At 39.4% G+C, this 19,468-nt stretch overlaps 1 protein-coding gene across 1 annotated transcript; it reads left to right on the top strand.

The window, feature by feature from the left end:
• Nucleotides 1-1,307: 1,307 nt before the first annotated feature.
• mtx1a (metaxin 1a) lies at nt 1,308-19,468 on the top strand. Its single transcript, XM_017713110.2, has 8 exons — nt 1,308-1,435; nt 7,431-7,500; nt 8,097-8,176; nt 9,099-9,191; nt 9,882-10,064; nt 11,503-11,579; nt 15,198-15,355; nt 15,643-19,468. Exons 1-8 carry the CDS (start codon nt 1,355-1,357, stop codon nt 15,858-15,860), a joined length of 960 nt encoding a protein of 319 aa, XP_017568599.1. The 5' UTR covers nt 1,308-1,354; the 3' UTR covers nt 15,861-19,468.

Below are 19,468 nucleotides of genomic sequence, written 5' to 3'. Positions count from 1 at the left end.
CTTGAGGAGGCCAGGTGCTTCCCTAATCCAAAGATCTTTTTATTAGTGTTTTTATTAGTGTTTTATCAGCATTATTAGTTTCATTGGTAACATAGATATGGTCAGTGGTGGTCAGCTTTGCTGATAACGTGTCACGATTGGCCCCTTCCAGTCCTGTCCATGTGCATCTGTTTACATGTCCATGTGCTTTCTTTGTTTTGATTCCCAGTCCAGCCCCCTTGTTTTCTGACTCTGCCCCTGATTGTTGCCGCCTGTGTTTCAACCTGTTATCACTAGTTAGCCCTCGTGTATTTAAGCCCTGTGTTTGCCCCTTGTTGTCGTTGGTCTTTGTTTGAGTGTGCTGTATGTATGGTTTGAGCTGTATGTATTGTTTGAAGTGTTTGATACTTGTTTGAGGTTCTGTGTTTCTGTTCATGTCTGTCCCACGATCTCTCCGTGTTGGCTCATTGAACCTGGACTGTCTCGACCCTGAGTATGGATTTGCACATAATAAATCTTGCTTTTCTCAGCCTGTGCATTGGCCTCCACATCGCTCCACGTTGCAACATGACTTTACTCACACCACAAATAATGTCTAAAGTCACAATATGTATGATTGGTTCAACAAATATTGCAGTTGCTATTTAATAAGGTTAGCCTAAATGGTTTCATAGCATTACATGTTTATAGTTTACATGTTATAGAATAGAAGAAAGTAAGTGGCGTTACATTTATTGATCTGTTTTTTTTTTTTTTATTAACGTTAATATTTTAAAGATTGCTAGGTGCATAAGATGTCATTTTTTTCAAAATTTTGAAAATAAACAATAACACACAAAGCAACTTGATGGTCTTAATGAACTAATGTTTAATTTAGAGAGAAGATAAAACAATATATGCTAAAGGTGAATTTTGCAAAAATAACAAGTAAATCAAAATAATTTTTTGCTTAGCTTAGAAAGAAAATAGAACTTATAGAGAATATATGTGTATTTAGCAAAAATTGCGAATAATAAAGATAATAAAGGTCTACTGCAATCCATCTTTAAAAAGTGTATACATATTTTGAGAGACTCAGTGTTTCATTTCAGAAACTCCTAACACCATTGTCAAAAATATAGCACTATTATTTTAAATGTTTCTATGAATAACGTTACTATTACGCTCCATGTTTTGTATATTTAGAACGAGGACTTGTTAAATACAGCCATATTTTACACTTAAAATATGTATCAACGTTTTGGGGAAAATCGCACCCAGTTATTATTAATAATATTTTGACAGGACCTTTATTATAGGTTCTCCCGAATCTACGCCGTGCTGTTTCCGGGAGGGTCCTGTGTAATTCCCGTGTTAGAAGGGGTGTGATGCGAAGATGGCGGCTCCCTCAGAGTTGTTTTGCTGGAAGGGCAGCTGGGGCTTACCTTCAGTCGATACGGACAGTCTTATTGTTCTGGTGGGTCTTTAAGGGCGCTCTGTTTCCAGCAGCTTTACCCTCAGACAGCGGGAGCTTCTGGTGTCTGGTGTAGCTCCCGCTGTTTATCAGTCACTGAGTCCGACTCTCGTGGTGCCGGTATGAATAAGAGTAGCTTACATACAACTCACTTAATTTAGGCCAATGTATCCAACTAATCCTGGTCGGGCTGCGCTTGCGGAGTGTTGAACTAGACTTAACGTGACTGAAGTTTGGTTCTCATTCGCCAGCTTCGAATTTTCCGTTCCACCTTAACCTGGTACAGTAATTGCGTTCTAGCGCCAGAAACTGGTGCAGTAGCTAACTACTAACTGCTGCACCATTTAAGGTGGAACGGAAACATGGAATAAGAAGCTGGCTAATAAGAACCAACTTAAGCTATATTGAATCTTGCAGGTGGGCTTTCACTTAAGCTGAAATGTCTTACTCTCTACATTATTCCTTTGTGAAGTCTACAGCCTACACAACCCGATATGTATGTAGTGAGTAAATGTTTAAGCTTTAAGCCCTAAGACTTGCTTTTACACCACTTGCTGTATTTGATGGAACTGTCTCCCTCAGTGTAGGTTAAATCTTGACAGTTAGCTAATACTAACATAATGTTGGGCACGAGAAGAGAATATGACAAAAATGAACTGTCAGACCAACTTTAAGGAATGGTTAAGTGCCATTCCACTTAGTTTTTGCTTCTCAATAATTGTGGATTACATGCAAGTAGCTTAAAGCAACCAAGTACTAATATGCACTGCGTGTCCAAAAGGATCCAGACACCCTTTTTCATTGGTGAATTGAGTTGCGCTCTTTGCTGACACAATCTGGCATTCTATATATAGTATATAGTATAACTTATATAGTCTCCATGGAAAAGCATAGCTAATAGAATAGGACTCTCTTGAGCAGACAGTCGCCGTGCACATGCCAAGCATAAGCTAGAAGGGTTTAAAGCCCCAGGTCCATCCAATACCTTTGGAATCTGTTGTAGTTCCGCTTATGATCTACAAATAATTATACAGCATACGTACATGACCTTCCTTTTGATTACAGCAGAAACATTGGACATGTTGGATGTTCTGGGCCAGTAATTAAATTCAGTATTTCTGTCATTTCTGTCAAGTATTTGAAGATATAACGTTGTAGCATAAAGTGGTCCAGGCTGTGTGATATTTCTTTCTTCTACTCTGCTGTCTGATTTGAATAACTCTCAACCATTTACCACATCACAGCTGTGTTCTTATTAGACCCATCACTGATGTGGCCACAGATGTTGCAGATGCAGTGGGCTTTCAGATTCAGATTCCTTTATTGATCCCAGGGGGAAATTGCAGATCAGCTTGCAAAGTATGATTAGGTTTGTTTAATTCAGTATACAATGTTTGCAACATTTAGGCCCAACATCAGGATAATTCTGCATGACAGACTGGACTGGACATTGGGTACACTTTCTTAAATAAAAGACAGAGACCCAACTGTGTACAAAGGGATCATGAGCTAATGAATGCTTCATGTCTGATACCAAACTTCTATCATACCAATTCTCTATCATAGTTACAATGTAGTAGTTATACAGACCACATCTGTAATTTTGAATGTTTAGGCCTGACCACCATTTTGTCTGTAGTTCACGTGTGTTGCTAGGTGGCATTGCCTCTCCTGCACACACATGTGCACATAGCATGGCTTGAATACACAATATACAACATCTGCCTTCAAAATCTTCACAGTATTTCTCTAGTCAAATTACCATTCATTAACCCAGTCCTTAGGCAGATATTGCGGTTGCCTGCTATTCATAACTATTGGTTTGATTGTCTGCTCAGGATTTAACTTAAAAAAAATAAAGCCATCAGTAGTAAAGAGTGAAAAAAAATAGTTGAAGTAATTTCTTTGGCTTGTGGGTTTCTACTGTTGAAAGTGGAGAAGTGAGCCCTCTTGAAAAGATTTCCTCAACTCTTCTTACTTTTCCACTGTGTTTTACCGCAAAAACCATATCCATGTCTCTGCATCACCGCTGTTGCCAAGTGGGTTTAATGTGATTCAGCATTGTTGTTTCAAGGTCTCTAACCTTTTTTTACTTTCAAATAGTGTGGGTTGTCTTCTAAGGAAATGGATTTTTTTGTCCTTATTGGTTTTCAATACATGGCAAGTTGACAACAGCTATTGGTATTGCTATTAAGAAAAACTCAAAGATGAGGACTGAGGCTCCCTTTTTATTGTCAGACATTGTGAACATGCTGTAATAATTAAGCAGTATAAAATCTAAAGGCTATATTTTGGCCTACCTCACCCAATGAGGTGCTTTTGGAATTTATGTTGAGAACTTTCCTCTCCTTGGCGGTTGGGAAAAGTTTTTTTTCTTCTCCTTAGTGTGGTCTGTAACCACAGGCTGATTCTTGACACAGTAGCGAATGGTTAGCGACATCCTTACGCTCTCACATTGACTGTATGGAAACATATAGTCTAATTGTATTCCAAATTTAACAAATCATAGCTAAATCATATGTTTGCTTAGAATGTGTATTGCATTGTTGCCCATCTAAATCACTCTTGCTTTTTCAAAGCTAAACATAGTGGTCAATCACAGTCAATCACAGAACCAGTTGTGTCATTGCTCATTGGGGGGATCCACCCTCCCCCCCCAAAAAAAAATACATGTACTGGTCCATTGTTACTGATGATACTGTAAATCTCCCAGACAGTGCTTTTGGGTTGAGTGTAACAAACTGGTGCCGTGTTGTAAACTGTGAGTTGCATGTGCCAGCAGAAGTAATTGGCCTGCGGCAGCTTTCCTGTTCATGTTTCTTCTGGACAGCCTCTGGGCATGCCAGAGCTTATAACCATACGAATGATTTATTTTCATCCTGGATTGTCTCTGGTTTTACGACATGCAGTTTAAAATTGTAGAGGAATTCACCTATAAATTTGAAGCCGTGATCTCAGACTTTGATGTCGTTAATGGTGCTTTACCAACTGGCTGCACTGCTGCAACAAGGAGCAAAAATACTGGAGAATTTTAGAGCACAGCTGTGGATTTTCTCTTCTCCACTACACATCAGATGATGAATAACAATGTTAAAGATACTTCTAGGTACAATGTGTCTTCTAATTTCTGGATTCTGCAATTGTGCAACAAACTTTAGTCTAAACTACATACTACAATCAGGTTAGCGTAACAGAAGAGTTTTAGGGCTCTGTCATTATTGTGAGACTCTTAGTGAGTGGTCCCTTTTGAAAAGGTTCTCTTTAATTGGTGAGGAATGTGTATACATTGATTTCACAACCTGTTAACTACCTTTAGACAGATTCACATAATGTGTTTTTATGATTTGGTGCTGATCAGTTTAGATTTAGAGTTTTTCATTAAGGAAAGTGACTAAAGCATTTGCTTTGGAAGAGAATTCTTAATTTTTCAAACTCTGCAGCATCATTTGCTATTCTTTAGTAGGTTGTTGCCCTCTGTGCCTACATTCTTTCCTTAGGGCATCGCACTTTTTCTTCAGTACTCTCCTTTGTAGTTCCTCACCCAGCTTTGAACAGGAACTTTAAGACCTGCAAACATGGTGGAAGAAATTAGCCATGTTTTCCGTGACATTGCCCACCCTCTTCTGTCTCTCCCCTTCTATTTTATCTCCCTGTCTGCTAGAGTGTCTGCATCTTGATATGTGACTTCATATCTGCCATGTTTATATTCTTTTTATTCCCAAAAATTAAAGGTTAAAGGACAGTAACACAGTAAAACTGTGTCATGGTAAAAGCAGGCAAAGGATATGATGTGGCTTTCATGGTTCTAACCTAACACATTTGAAACCAGAACCATTCTCCAGCTATGACAAACAGCACCCTTGCCTCTTTGTCTTAAAGAAGTCATCTGGAAATAATCTGTTTATTTCCACAGCATTTTTCAGTTTTATTATGATAGTAGAAATAGAAAAGTGACATCATTTGGATCTTCCTTGCCTATAAAAAGCCTTTTTTCAACTACTTTGTGGTGTTCTGCTTTTAAAGATGCTGTGAGGCATTTGACAGCTTAGTACAAAGTTCCTTTTAGTACAGACTAACTTTTAGTAGGACAAATGTTACAAAGTAAATAATCATAACACCAATATCAGTTTGTGTTGACTTTTTACAGGAATGCTGTGTGTTCAGAAGTCTGAAGACATGTGCTCATCCAGCATTTTTTCTGAAATCAAGGCAATTAATAGGGAGTTTGTCTCCTTTTTGCTGCAGCAACAGCCACTACTCTTCTGGAAAAACAATCACTAGATGTTGGAACATTGCTGGGAGGATTTGATTGCATTTAGCAGTAAAATCATTAGGGAGTTCAGGCACTAATGTTGGATGGTTAGCTCTGGATCACAAATGCTGGTCCAGCTCATTCCAGAAGTAATGGATGGAGTGCCATCAGTCCAAAGAACACAGTTCCACTGTTTTACAGGCTTGCAAGGCTTTATAACCCTCTAGCCAATGCTTGGCATTGAGCATGGTCACTTTAGGCTCACATGTGAGTGTGCCAGACCACTGCATCCTTTTGATAGTGCTTTTCTGTAGAGATTATAAAATCTGTGTGTGTCTGGTCATTAAGTTTAAAATTCATGCATAGTGATACAGCAGTTGGCTGTTTTCTCTTTGCCAGATGAGCAGTGAACTGCTTTCTTTTGGTAAATAAAAAAACATAATAACTGTGCATTACAACCAGTACAACACTACCAGGCCCAGTGAACACAGATCAAGTCTACATTAAGTCTAGACTACCCTTTGATTAATTTTCAAGAATATGCTTCATTCCACATGGTCTGTAAGTTATTGACTACAGTCGTAGGACTAATTATAAAATTAATACTAAACTTCTATGCGTTCCTGTCTCTTTTTGTTTCCCTCTCTTTTCATTTTCCATTCTGATTCCGCCGACACCCCTGTCAGCTCATACACACATTTTCCCCTCCTTAGAAAATGAGCTGCCAACTGGAAATTAGGCTTCAAACCTGCAGTTTTACAAGTTGAACTGAAATACTTCACACCATGTCAGAAATTTCCTATGCTTAAAAAACGAGGACGCCAGTGGAAAGAGGTTTCCTAACAGTTCTTCGCCTGTCTTTGTAACTGTGCTGTATGAGGCCAGGCAGTTATTTTTATGACGGGGGGGGGGGGTTAGTATTTTTGTTTCTTGCTATTCAGCTCATTTTTACAGGACCATGCTGTCTGTATTGTTCATACTGCTGTGGATGTGAGCCCTAAACAGAATTAGCTTATAGGGAGTGTTATTGCCCTCTACTCTGGCATAACCATTGGCCCCTGACAGGTTTGTCCTGGTTTTGATTTGATTACATGTGGAAATAAATTTGTTCCTTACCTGGCTGAGCCCTGGAAAGCTGTGCTAGAATCAGGCCACAAAGTTTCACTGCAAGTAGACTAATAAAAAAAATAATGACCTTTACCTCTGCAGTTGGTTGTAGTTAGTTACTTTTATTTGGCCATATGCTTTTTGCATTAACATCAGGCATTTCTAATTGCTTAAACTACTGAACAGTTATATACAAGTATTTTAAGTGTTTTTGTACTGTGTGTGTGTGTGTCCATCTGCTGAGAAATGCCAGATACCACTTGCAATTGTTCAGACCAATTACAGGGTCACAGAGTTCATGAAGTGCACTGTGACTGTATTGACATACAAGAACAGCTATTAGCTGTTATCTTGATGTTGATGAGTAATGTTTTATGAAATTTATCTAGATATAATTATGCTTGATTTCCAGTGGCGATGACCATTGCTTTTGTATCATGAACTTAGTTTAGATTTTCATTAAATGGTACTAGAACATGCAGTGAGCAAAGGAACATTGTTTAATGTACCCACTTTAAAACAACATATCTGAAGTACTAGTCTGTAAATATGTGTAGCTACTATAGCATAATTATAGCTGTTTGTATCCTAGTGTGCTTATAACTTGTTGGCTTCTTAAAAGATCCTTTACATTTCTAGGCATATGCACGCTTTGCTGGCGCACCCCTGAAAATTCACAAGATCTCCAACCCCTGGAGGAGTCCAACAGGTAAGCTGTTTTTTTTTTCTCTGTGGGTGTTAATGGTCAGTCTCTTGGCAGCCACACATCATTATTGTCAGTGTGTTGCTTTTAGGCTAATCAGATTGCATGTGCTGGCGGAAAGAGTCTATGCAAGGTTAGGACTGACCACACATATGCTGGAATGATTTGAACCAGTTCTGTTTGAGTTGGAGGATGACTGAAGGAATTTGGCCACTGTTGGACCTCTTCTTTCCTCTAATAACAACCTTATCTTGAATCTTTCTTTCTGTTTATTTGTCTTTCCATGTTTTTGCTTTCTGTGTCCTTGTCTTCTTTGTCTACTATTTTATTTGCCGTGCTCAAAGTCACCAACCCCACTTCCCTGAACTGATAAGGCTTTCTTTTAGTTGTATACATGGTATACATTGGTTAGTGTTAGCAGTAGTAGCTCTCTGCAGTATAACAGCACTGGATACTAATAGCAGTTATAAAGTACTACTACTGCACCTAGTAGTGTGAGTATCGCATGCAGCAGTCTTACTGTGGTATGATAGCAGGATGTGTACTTGCACACTAACTGAACCCCAATGCATGTTCATGGTATGTTGTGGCTTGTCTGCTAGGCATTCTCCCAGCCCTGAAGACCAAAGAGGAGGGGAGCTTCTCTCAACCCAGCAAGATCATCATCCAGCTCAGGAAACAGGTGACCTATCTGACGATTCTTCTGTCTTATGAAGGTTTTGTGAGAAGCTTACAACTGTAAGTGGAATTAAGTCTTTGTAGGAAGCCTTTGAAGTTGACAGAATGTATTACAGTCCCTCCAGGAATTTGCAGTCACAAATTCATCCAATCCTCTAAATATTTTTTGTATAGTCCCAGTACTTTCATGATTATTGTAAAATGTGTATTATTGTAATCTTTTTTGTTCTAACTGCTGGGAAGCCATGGATAATGCAAAGACGATCACTTGTCTACAGATATTTCAGTTAAAGAAAAGGCAAGCCAGTTCTCAAATGAAAGCAGGATGGAAGTTTTTTTGTATGCCATGGAACATTGTTGTGGACTCCAAAAAAAAAGGTGACGATGGTCACTTTCTCATCATAAAACAGAACTAATCATAAAACATAACTAAATTTTGTGTGCTTTCATGGAGCATTATGTACGGTGTTTAGTGTATAATCGACAATCCTACTTATCTTGAACTGTGCAGAATAATGTAATTGCTTAATGAGTGTTTCCTGTTGTGTTGAGTTGGATGGAACAGGGGGGTGCTGGCGGGGGAAAACAAGCCTGAACTCCCTGAAGACCTGTTGTTATGTTTGTTTTATAGAGAGGGAAACTAGACAGCTCGTTATGGTTCTACTAGTAGTTTAGCATTTACTTAAGAGGTTTGAAAATACTTTGCCACTTTTTCACGTCCATGCTTATCTCACTGTAATCAGCCAGTGGCATGTTACATTTAACATTCATGAGATGGAACTTTTAAACTAGAATGTTCGGTGTTGTATTATGATGGCACAGGTCATGAAGAAAGATTTCAGTTGTTCTTCATGGATTTGACAGTCTGATCTAAATTTGTGTATCTCATGCAACATAACAAGATGTGATTTTTCCATTTGTTTCAGAAATACAATGCAGACTATGACCTGTCAGCAAAGGAAGGAGCAGACACTCTTGCGTTTATCTCCCTGCTGGAGGAAAAGCTGATGCCTGCTCTGGTGAGAAACACATGAGGAATGTATAAGCGAGCTTGTGGCGATAAGTGATCAAGTCCTGTACTCACTGAGAGCCGATCAGTCCTCATGATAAGGAAAAGTGGACGGGGGCAACAGTTATTGGAAGAGGGCCACTATCTTATCAGAATTACTTTCTTGTTTCCTCTCGTTATATGCCTTGGAGTTTTTCTCCATTGCAAGCTCTCTCTTCTGTTGTCCTTTTCCCCCTACGACTCATTAGTAGGTAGAGGGTGAGGGGGTTATTATCTCCGGTATTTAGTGGCTGTTGTATAAAAATTCCAGACAGTTTGCCCTCAGTCGGAGCCAGCAGAGCTGTAGTTGTACTCTCTTTAGCTCCTCCACCACTGAAAATTAAAGGCAGCCTGGGGATGTACCTAGACTTTATCCGTCTAATGTATATCATTGTTTTCCTCGTGTTGCTTTAACACTGAAGAAGTACTCCTAAACTGAATTCAACCAGATTTTTTTGAATGACCTTGAATTGCTGTTATAAAGAGAAATCCTGTGAAGCTTGTGCTTTGTGCTATGCAAATAACATTTTGGTATAGTTTTAGAACAGTGATTTCACACTTTTTTGAGAAGCTTGGATATTTTCCTGCATTATTTCCCCTTGTTTTCTCTCATTCTCGTTTTTTTTTACCTTCCCTTTTTGTCTCTTGCACACTCCTGCAGATTTACACTCTGTGGATTGATCCTAAGAACTATGTGGAGGTGACACGGCGCTGGCATGCAGAGAACATCTCCTTTCCCCTCAACTTCTTTCTGCCAAGCCGTATGCAGCGACAGCAGCTAGAGAGAGTGAGACTCATGCAGGGAAACAGCACCTTGGAGGCCGGCGAGGAGGCTGAGAAAGAGGTAAAGAGATATAGAATAGTAGGTTAGAGAGGTAGAAGTGCTGGGATTTCATGAAAGAAAGTGGAATGTAATAGGGGTGTAACGATACAATATAAATCAAAAATACGTGTATTTTTCAATATTTTATGTGTAACAATATCTTGATTCTTCATAGCTTAAGTTAATATACTACACAGATTGGTTCTTGTACCAATAAAAGTTCTTAAATAAAACCCTCTTAATAACTGACACTCCCCAAAACAATTTCTCCAGCAGTTTTAGAAAAAGCCCAGTCATTCAAGCCTGGGTGCAGAAGGGTTGGGAACTGCTCCCACATGGAGAGTAATCACACTAGTTAAAAACAAGAAAGGGCATGATTTAAACCCAAGCATGACATAAACACAATCCAGCTATCAAAACAACAACATTAAAGCACTTTATTTAAACGATGTAGAGGCTTTGGAGGAGTGCACAATACTCTGTGAGCCTTTGCTGTGCCTCTCTGTTTTCACAATTTCCCCAAGCTTTAAGTCCAGTAATGGTGCCATAATACTATATTGAACTTGAATATAGTGTATAGTTGTGTAGTCTTGCAGGACCTAACTTGATCTCATAATGAGTTTACATGTGTGGAAAGTAAACGTTTGTGACTTGATTGCAACAAAAGGGTACATTCCCTTTAAAACCCACCCGCAAATTAATCTAATGTATGCCCTTTTAACTCTGAGGTATAATAAATAACACAAAACAAGCAAATGAAAGACGTTTCCTTACAAGACATGATGTTTATTGTTACTGCTTGAAATGTGTTCTCTGTGAATGCGACACACACATCTACCTGCCTAATTGGAGTTTTCTTTAGAGCTGCCCATCAGGCAGTGCTGACAAACACATCATCACTCCCTTTCAGCTTTGGATTGAGTAAAATAATTCACACTTAGATTATTCTCACCCTAATAAGTCAACATTTCCACCCACATTGAACCTAAAATTTCTCATAGTTGTCCCCAGACATTCTCATTAGGCAGTCATGTCTGGCCTTGCAAAACTAATAGGGATCAAAGGAAGGAGTCTTAAAGAGAACTCTGCTGCAAAGTATAGGCCCACTGCTGATTTGGCAAACATGATTCAAATAATGAAGGTCTGTGTGATTATCTGAATATTACAGCCAAACATGTTGGGGGAAGTACTTGTAGTACACTCACAGTCAGTCATGCAGACTTGTCTTTCATCACTGTTCATCTCTGCAGCTACACTCTGATGATGTCATGGAAGCCAATGTGGCAGCCTCATGGACCTAATAATGATACTGTGATTTATTCTCCATAGGAAAAAAACATGCAAACTGTAATTAAATGCTTGGATTAAGTCTCAGCGGGACTGATTTTCTTCTTTTATAATATGATCTCTATTTTTTTGTTCTGTCTGTTCTTCTTTTTCTTTGTATTTCTCACTGAAGATGTACCATGATGCACAAGAGTGCATGAATCTTCTGTCTCAACGCCTTGGCTCCAACAAATTTTTCTTTGGGGATTCGTAAGTATTAAGCAAAAAACACTGGCTATTCTGTTAGAATTACCCTTTCTAGCTTGTAGTTTCCCAGCTGAAAAATGTTTTCTCCACAGTCAGACTGAACAAATTCACACAAAACATTATTGGGCCATTTTATTAAAAGTGACACACAAGAGCCAAGAAGGTGATGGGAATGATATGTCTGGCCATGTGTATATGTACTGAATTAACATTGGTAGTTTACATACATAAATGACATCTTTGGTGAGCAGTGATTTAAAAATAATTTCACCACCATTATTTGAGACACATAGACCTAACTAGCAATTTGAAAACAATAGCATTGAAAAGTTTGCCATCACTTGTCATATTAATTATTGCTCTTAATTGAAATGCTCTAAGTTAGACACCAGAAGGTATTTCGAGATGTCTAAACATGTAAAGTTTTGGGGAACACGAACATTTTACGTAGGCCATGTAAAATGACAGAGCAGGGTCAGTGGATGCTAAGGTGTGTAGTTGGCAGAAGTTGCCAACTTTCTGCAGATTCAGTCACAACAGACCTCCAGACTTCATGTAGACTTCAGATTAGCTCAAGAATAGTGCGTAGAGAGCTTCATGGAATGGGTTTCCATGGCCGAGCAGCTGCATCCAAGCCTTACATCACCAAAGCGTTGAATGCAGTGGTGTAACACGCTGCCACTGGACTCTAGAGCAGTGGAGACATGTTCTCTGGTGTGACGAATCACGTTTCTCCTTATGTCAATACAATGGACAAGTCTGGGTTTGGTGGTTGCCAAGAGAACAGTACTTGTCTGACTGCATTGTGCCAAGTGTAAAGTTTGGTGGAGGGGGGATTATGGTGTGGGGTTGTTGTTCAGGAGTTTGGCTCGGCCCCCTAATTCCATTGAATGGAACTCTTAATGCTTCAGCAGACCAAGAGATTTTGGACAATTTCGTGCTCTCAACTTTGTGGGAACAGTTTGGGGATGGCCCCTTCCTGTTCCAACATGACTGCGCACCAGTGCACAAAGCAAGGTCCATAAAGACATGGACGGGCATGTTTGGTGTGGAAGAACTTGACTGTCCTGACCGCAACCTGATGGAACACCTTTGGGATGTATTAAAGCCAGAGACTGCGAGCCAGGCCTTCTCGTCCAACAGCAGTGTCGGACCTCAGAAATGCGCTTCTGGAAGAATGGTTAAAAATTCCCATAGACACTTCTAACCCTTGTGGAAAACCTTCCCAAAAGAGTTGAAGCTGTTATAGCTGCAAAGGGTGGGCCAACATCATATTAAACCCTATGGATTAAGAATGGGATGTCATTCAATTTCATATGCGTGTGAAGGCAGACGATCGAAATATTTTGGAAATATAGTCTATATATACAGTATCTCACAAAAGTGAATACACTCTTGACAATTCTGCAAATATTTTATTACATCTTTTCATGAGAACACTATACAAATGAAACTTGGAGGTAACTTAAAGTAGTCAGTGTACAGCTTGTATAACAGAATAGATTTACTGTTCTCTGAAAAAAACACAGCCATTAATGTCTAAATAGCTGGCAACACAAGTGTGTACACCTCACAGTGAACATGTCCAAATTGTGCCGAATTGTGTCATTGTCCTTCCCTGGTGTCATGTGACTTGCTAGGGTTACAAGGTAACAGGTGTGAATGGGAACAAAGCTGTTAAATTTGGTGTTTTGGGTACAATTTGCTCATACTGGCCATTGGATATTCAAAATGACAAAGAACTCTCTGAGAATGTGAGAAATAGAATTGTCCTCTTCACAACGATGGCCTAACACCCTGAAACTGAGCTATAGCATGGTGCCCAAGGTTATACAGCGGTTTTCCAGGACAGGTTCCACCGGAAAAGGTCTCATCAGGGTCGACCAGAGAAGTTGAGTCTACGTGTTCAGCATCATATCCAGAGGTTGGCTTAAAAAAATAGATGCATGAATGCTGCCAGCATTGCTGCAGAGGTTGAAGAAGAGGGAGGTCAGCCTGTCAGTGCTCAGTCCGTACGCAATATCCTGCACAGTGCATCAACTCAGTCTGCGTGGCCGTCATCCCAGAAGGAAGCCTCTACTGACGCTGATGCACAAGAAAGCCAGCAAACAGTTTGATGAAGATAAGCAGTCCAAGAACATGGATTACTGGAACCATGTCCTGTGGTCTGACGAGACCAAGATAAACTTGTTTGGTTCAGCATGTGTGATGGCGCCCTGGTGAGGAGTACCAAGACAACTGTTTCTTGCCTATGGTCTAGTGTGGTGGTAGCATGGTGGTAGCATCATGGTCTGGAGCTGCATGAGTGCTGCTGGCACTGGATCGATGCGGGTCATTGAGGGAAACATGAATTCCAACATGTACTGTGACATTCTGAGGCAGAGCATGATCCCATCCCTTTGTAAACTGCACCGCATGGCAGTTTTCCAACACAGTAATGATCCCAAACACACCTCCAAGATGACAACTGGCTTGCTGAAGGTAAAAGTGATGGACTGGCCAAATATGTCTCCAGACCTAAACCCAATTGAGCACCTGTGGGGCATCCTCAAGCGGAAGAAGGAGACATACACACACTTTTTTTTTTAATCTTTTAAAATGTCATTCTGAATGTTTGCCTGCTGTCAAATTGGACCCATCTTTCTAATGTAATATTTATACAAACTCAATTTGGAAAAAAAATTAGGACAGTATGTGAAATGCCAAAAAAGCGAAAGATATTTGTCATGCATTCGGATCCTTCCATGCAGGAAATGGACTACATCTCCCAACTCTCCACCGCAAACCTATCAGAGATCTCAGTCCCCTGATTATTGATGTTCCACACCTGCATTCTAGTCAGGTGCCAATTAGGTTAGACTATTTAAGTCCGGGCTTTAGGTAGTTACATTGCAATGTATTGTTTCATTGAGACTTACTGAGCGTTCTTCCTATGTACTGTTTTTTTCGTATTTTGACCTCTTGATCTGTTCTTTGATTCCTGGATTTTTGCCTTTTCCCTTTTTCCCTCTGCTTGTGTTTTTTTTTATTTGTGTTTTTGACTCTGGCCTGGATATTGACTACTTTGCTGCTTTACCCTTTGGACACTTGGTGATTTGTTTCCTTATAAATCATGTTAGTATTTTATCCGCGTTTGTCTGCGATTCTGTCCGGATCACAATATTGAATAGTACATTCTGTTTCATCCTGTATTTACTTATTTTTTTTCCATTTTCAGTCATGTCACAACGTCCGTTATTTCTGTAAAAAAGTCTGAAAGGTTGACTTACTGTGTATTTCGTAGGAATTCGGATGAGTTTAAAATGTCTTAACATTTACAGCAGTCCTAGTCTGAAATTGCCCCTGTCCCAACTTTTTTACAATGTGTTGCAGGCATTGAATTCATGTATATTTGCAAAAAAAAAACAAATGAATTTGATTAGATAAAACCTCAGATATCTTGTTTTTGCACTGCTTTACTGATTTAAATGCAGATCTAAGCAGATTTACAAATCATTACTTTCTGTTTTGATTTGCCTGCATCATACTGTCCCAACTTTTTGGGAATTGGATTTGTAATATTTTGCAATATTTTTCAAATTGGATTTGTAATATGTTGTGATACTTTACTATGCTCTCTAGGCCCTCCTCTCTTGATGCCTATGTGTTTGGTCACTTGGCCCCTCTTCTGAAAATCAAGATGCCCAGCAGCAGACTGCAGCAGCATCTGAGGTCACTGGACAACCTGAACAGCTTCTGCTGTAATGTCCTGTCCCTCTACTTCCCCAGCGAGAGTCGAGGTGAGAACCAGTCACAGATGTAGTGTGCCTTGAGGTTAGCTTAACCATTTTGGGTACAGTAGTCATATAATGAACAACAGTATCGCACCTGCAGCGTCATATATTGCCACAGTCTGAACAAAACCTTGTATTTCCAATGTTGCCTTTTTTTTTCTTCAAGCTTTTGAAGGGTATGAAAGATTTGATAATAGCCTTTGTTTCTTTCCAAGCTTTTAAAAGCAGTGATTTTAATTTTTTAAAATTGTACAGCTACCCTGTATATAGGTTTGTGATTTGTGTGTTGACAGAGGGAGTAGGACGGCCAGCATCCAACGCTCAGCAGGGGAGTGACTTTGATCATGAGCCGTATAAGAGACGCAAACAGCTGCTGTCCGTCCTGGTGGCTGTAGCAGCCATGTTGAGCTACGCTCTCCTCACAGGCATTGTCGCTATTGAGCACGTGCAGGAGGAGGTACCAAAACAAGATACTGCCATGAGAGCAGTTTACGAGGAAGAGGAGGAGTGAGGAGGGAATAGTAGAGAACAAATGTGTGCACTTATTTTATCCAGGTGGGCAGAGAATTCACTGATGATTTGCATGCCAAAAAAAGATCAGTTTCACGTGTCTGACCTGAGAGAGAATTATAAATGTAAATTGTAAACCACGGCTTTGGTTTGATTTCTCCAGCATATACAGTATGACAATCATTTATGCTGCTTTTTCCAGTGCTTGTTTTCTTTTTTTCCTGACATGGTGCTACACATTGTGGTATATTCAATTTTTTTTTTTTACTTTTTAACATTACCTGCTCATAATCCAGTATAGCTGACTTGAAATTGATTTTTGTGTACATGTGTAAAGGTCACCAGGGTACTCAGCAGGAGATGCTCAGTATTCTGTATTTGTGTACATACAGCGCCCTCCACAATTATTGGCACCCCTCGTTAAGATGTGTTCTAAGGCTTCTAATAATTTTTTTTTTTTAATAATGTAGGACAACAATGCAAAGGAAAAGAAAAATCCAACCTTAAATTCAATTGCATTTATTCAGTGGGAAAAAAATTCTACATTAAGAAATAATTCTTTTACATCTTTTAAATCATCTGTGCCACAATTATTGGCACCCCTGATGTTAATACTTCGTACAACCCCCTTTTGCAAACAAGACAGCACTTAATGTTCTCCTATAACATTTCACAAGATGGGAGAATACAGAGAGAGGGATCTTCGACCATTCCTCTCTGCACAATCTCTCGAAATCGTCCAGAGTCCTGGATCCTCTCCTATGCACTGTCCCCTTCAACTCACCCCACAGGTTTTCAATTGGGTTGAGGTCTGGGGACTGAGATGGCCATGGGAGTAGCTTGATTTTGTGTCTGGTGACCCATTTTTGTGTAGATTTGGCCACATGTTTAGGGTCATTATCTTTCTGAAAGACACAGTGATGACCCATCTTCAGCTTTCGGGCAGGGGCCACCAGATTTGGATTTAAAATGTCCTGGTATTTCAAAGTGTTCATGATGCCATGCACACTTCCCAGGGCCATTGGAAGAGAAACAGGCCCACAGCACCACCGATCCTCCCCCATACTTCACAATGGGTATGAGGTGCTTATCCGCATACTCATCTTTTGTGTTACGCCAGACCCACTTAGAGCGTTTGTTGCCAAAAAGCTCTATCTTGGTCTCATCTGACCAAAGCACATGGTCCCGGTTGAAGTCCCAGTACTGCTTAGCGAACTTCAGACGTTTATGTTTATGCTTGTAAGTGAGAAAAGGCTTTTTCCGTGCCTGCCTCCCAAACAGCTTGTTTGTTATGGAGACTTTGTGACCCCAAAATGCTACTCTTTGATGCAAAGTGAGCTTTGGAGAACTTTTTACTTCTCTTACCATCCTCCTCACTGTGAGTGGTGGCAAGATAAACTTGTGTTCTCGTCCAGGCTTGTTTGCCACTTTTGCAGTTGTTTTAAACTTCTTGATGATTCCTCTGACTGTAGATATGGGCAGGTGTAGGCGAGTGGCGATTTTCTTGAAGCCATTGCTTGACTTATTGCCTGTAGCCATTGCCTGACGCACATCTGCCTGACTTATTACCTGTAGCCATTGCCTGACACACATCTGCCTTACTTGAATGGTGTGTTCTCTTGTCTTTCCCATGTTGAAGAGTGGATAAGAGAAACAGGCCTCTGTGTCACGTCATATTTATACCCTAGGGAAACAGGAAGTGATGAATTACTAATTAAAGGTTCCTGGATACTCTGATCAACTTTATAAACTGGCAGTAGAAATGACAGAAATGCTTCAATTACATTTATTTTCTAGGAATTGTTGGGGGTGCCAATAATTGTGGAACAGATGAATTTATGAAAAATAATGATTTCTTAGTCAGGGTTTTTTTTATTCACTTGAGTTAAAGGTTACATTTTTCTACAGTTTTCAGTGTGAGATTATGCTTCTGAAATAAAAATTGAATTTATTTTAAGGCTTTTAACACATCTTAACAAGGGGTGCCAATAATTGTGAAGGGTTTTGTATCACAGTTATCCAGATTCCATTTGTGGACCAACAACTAACAGATGTGTCAAGAATTATTTTTCAGTTTGCTATTTGTCTAGACAGAGTTTATCAGTAGCTTTTATTCATAGCACTTGGAAGGCAAACTCTGTTGCCTTGTTCGTTGGAAACCTGACACATGTTCCTGCTTGTACTGGCAATGTCCTTGCCGTCTAATTAGCAGTGGAGTGGTCAGGCAATATTGTGCATCATTTTGTTGTCAACATCATAAACATATTATATATTAAACATATTAAACAACATATTATAAACAAATATGATGAAAAACATTTTTGAAAATCCCTACTTTTGCAGGAAAAAACTTGGTTTTGTCCTGAAATAATGGTGTTAGCAGTCAAATTATGAATAATGCTAAGTGCGTGCTACAAACAAGCTAACACTGCACATTGACATGATGACACATGACAGTAAGTCTGCTGTTAAACATCAACATTACTAAATACCAGCACGGTCTGCTTAAAAACTGCTAAAACTGCTTGCATGGATTAATGACCTAATAGTTAATAGGATCTGGCAATGTTCGAAAGAAAAATGTCTGTACAGGCTTTGGAACATTTTTTTTTTTGTTTCCCACAGTTTCCCATTCATATTTTTCATAGAGAAAATTTACTTAGAGTTCTGGAGTTCCTAATATGGGCGTGATGCTGACACAGAATGATGACACAGCTTCAGAATGACATTTGTAATGTCCAGGGTAAAAAGTCTTTGCAGCTGTGCTTGTATCATTGATTCATTTGATTTTTTTTAGTGCATTTTTTTATATTTGCTTGTTCTAATGGCTTTGAAGCACACTGTAGGTCAATGTTTGAAACTGGAGCTTTATTCAATGACTGCCTGGTTGCAACAGAACATGAGTAGTTCATCAATAATTATTTGTAATATGAAGCATTTGCATCCAAAAACAGTGTGTGTGACTTAGCAACACAGATGATTCCAAAAATATTTACCCAATTGTAGCTCTAGGGTACAGGCCAGAAAACAAAGCTCTGTGCTCTTGCTTAGAGTTTTACTTTCAGTGCTATACTTTAAGAAGCTGTGTGTAGTTTTTAAGTGTATGTGCACTTCTGTGCTTGAGTTTGTAGGAGTGTTGAAAGATAGTGTATATGTTTGCGGGACCATACGTCATTTTTATATCTCTACAGATGCTTGGTATGCAAAACCTGTTTCTCCTGCAAAAGTAATAAACTATCAGTCAATATAATGCTTTTGTCACCATGTCTGTACTGCTGTAGCCTGCTAAACTGTATCCACATCTGATTCCAAATCACAGTCAGCAGAATATGAAGTGATGTATGATGAGGATGAATGTGTTTCAGTTTAAAATGTGGTTTTAACTGTTTCTGGGTTTAGTTGTTAAGTACAAACCTCAAGCTGCTTAGTCTGGTTTGAGAGCACAGGCTTTCAATAAAGTGAAGTGGAAGATTTCTCTCCGGAAGCTAATGGAAAGTTCTACTGCTTTTATTCATTATTCCTGTCCCTCCTCTCCTGCTGGTGGTGTTTTGTAAATATATCTAAATATATTTTCTTAATTTATGGACAAATAAATGTGCTTTAAAACCA

Source organism: Pygocentrus nattereri, chromosome 3, assembly GCF_015220715.1.
Source record: "Pygocentrus nattereri isolate fPygNat1 chromosome 3, fPygNat1.pri, whole genome shotgun sequence".
In the NCBI taxonomy this organism is placed as follows: domain Eukaryota; kingdom Metazoa; phylum Chordata; class Actinopteri; order Characiformes; family Serrasalmidae; genus Pygocentrus; species Pygocentrus nattereri.
The sequence above is the reverse complement of the archived record's forward strand: the minus strand, read 5'-3'. Positions and strand labels throughout refer to the sequence as shown.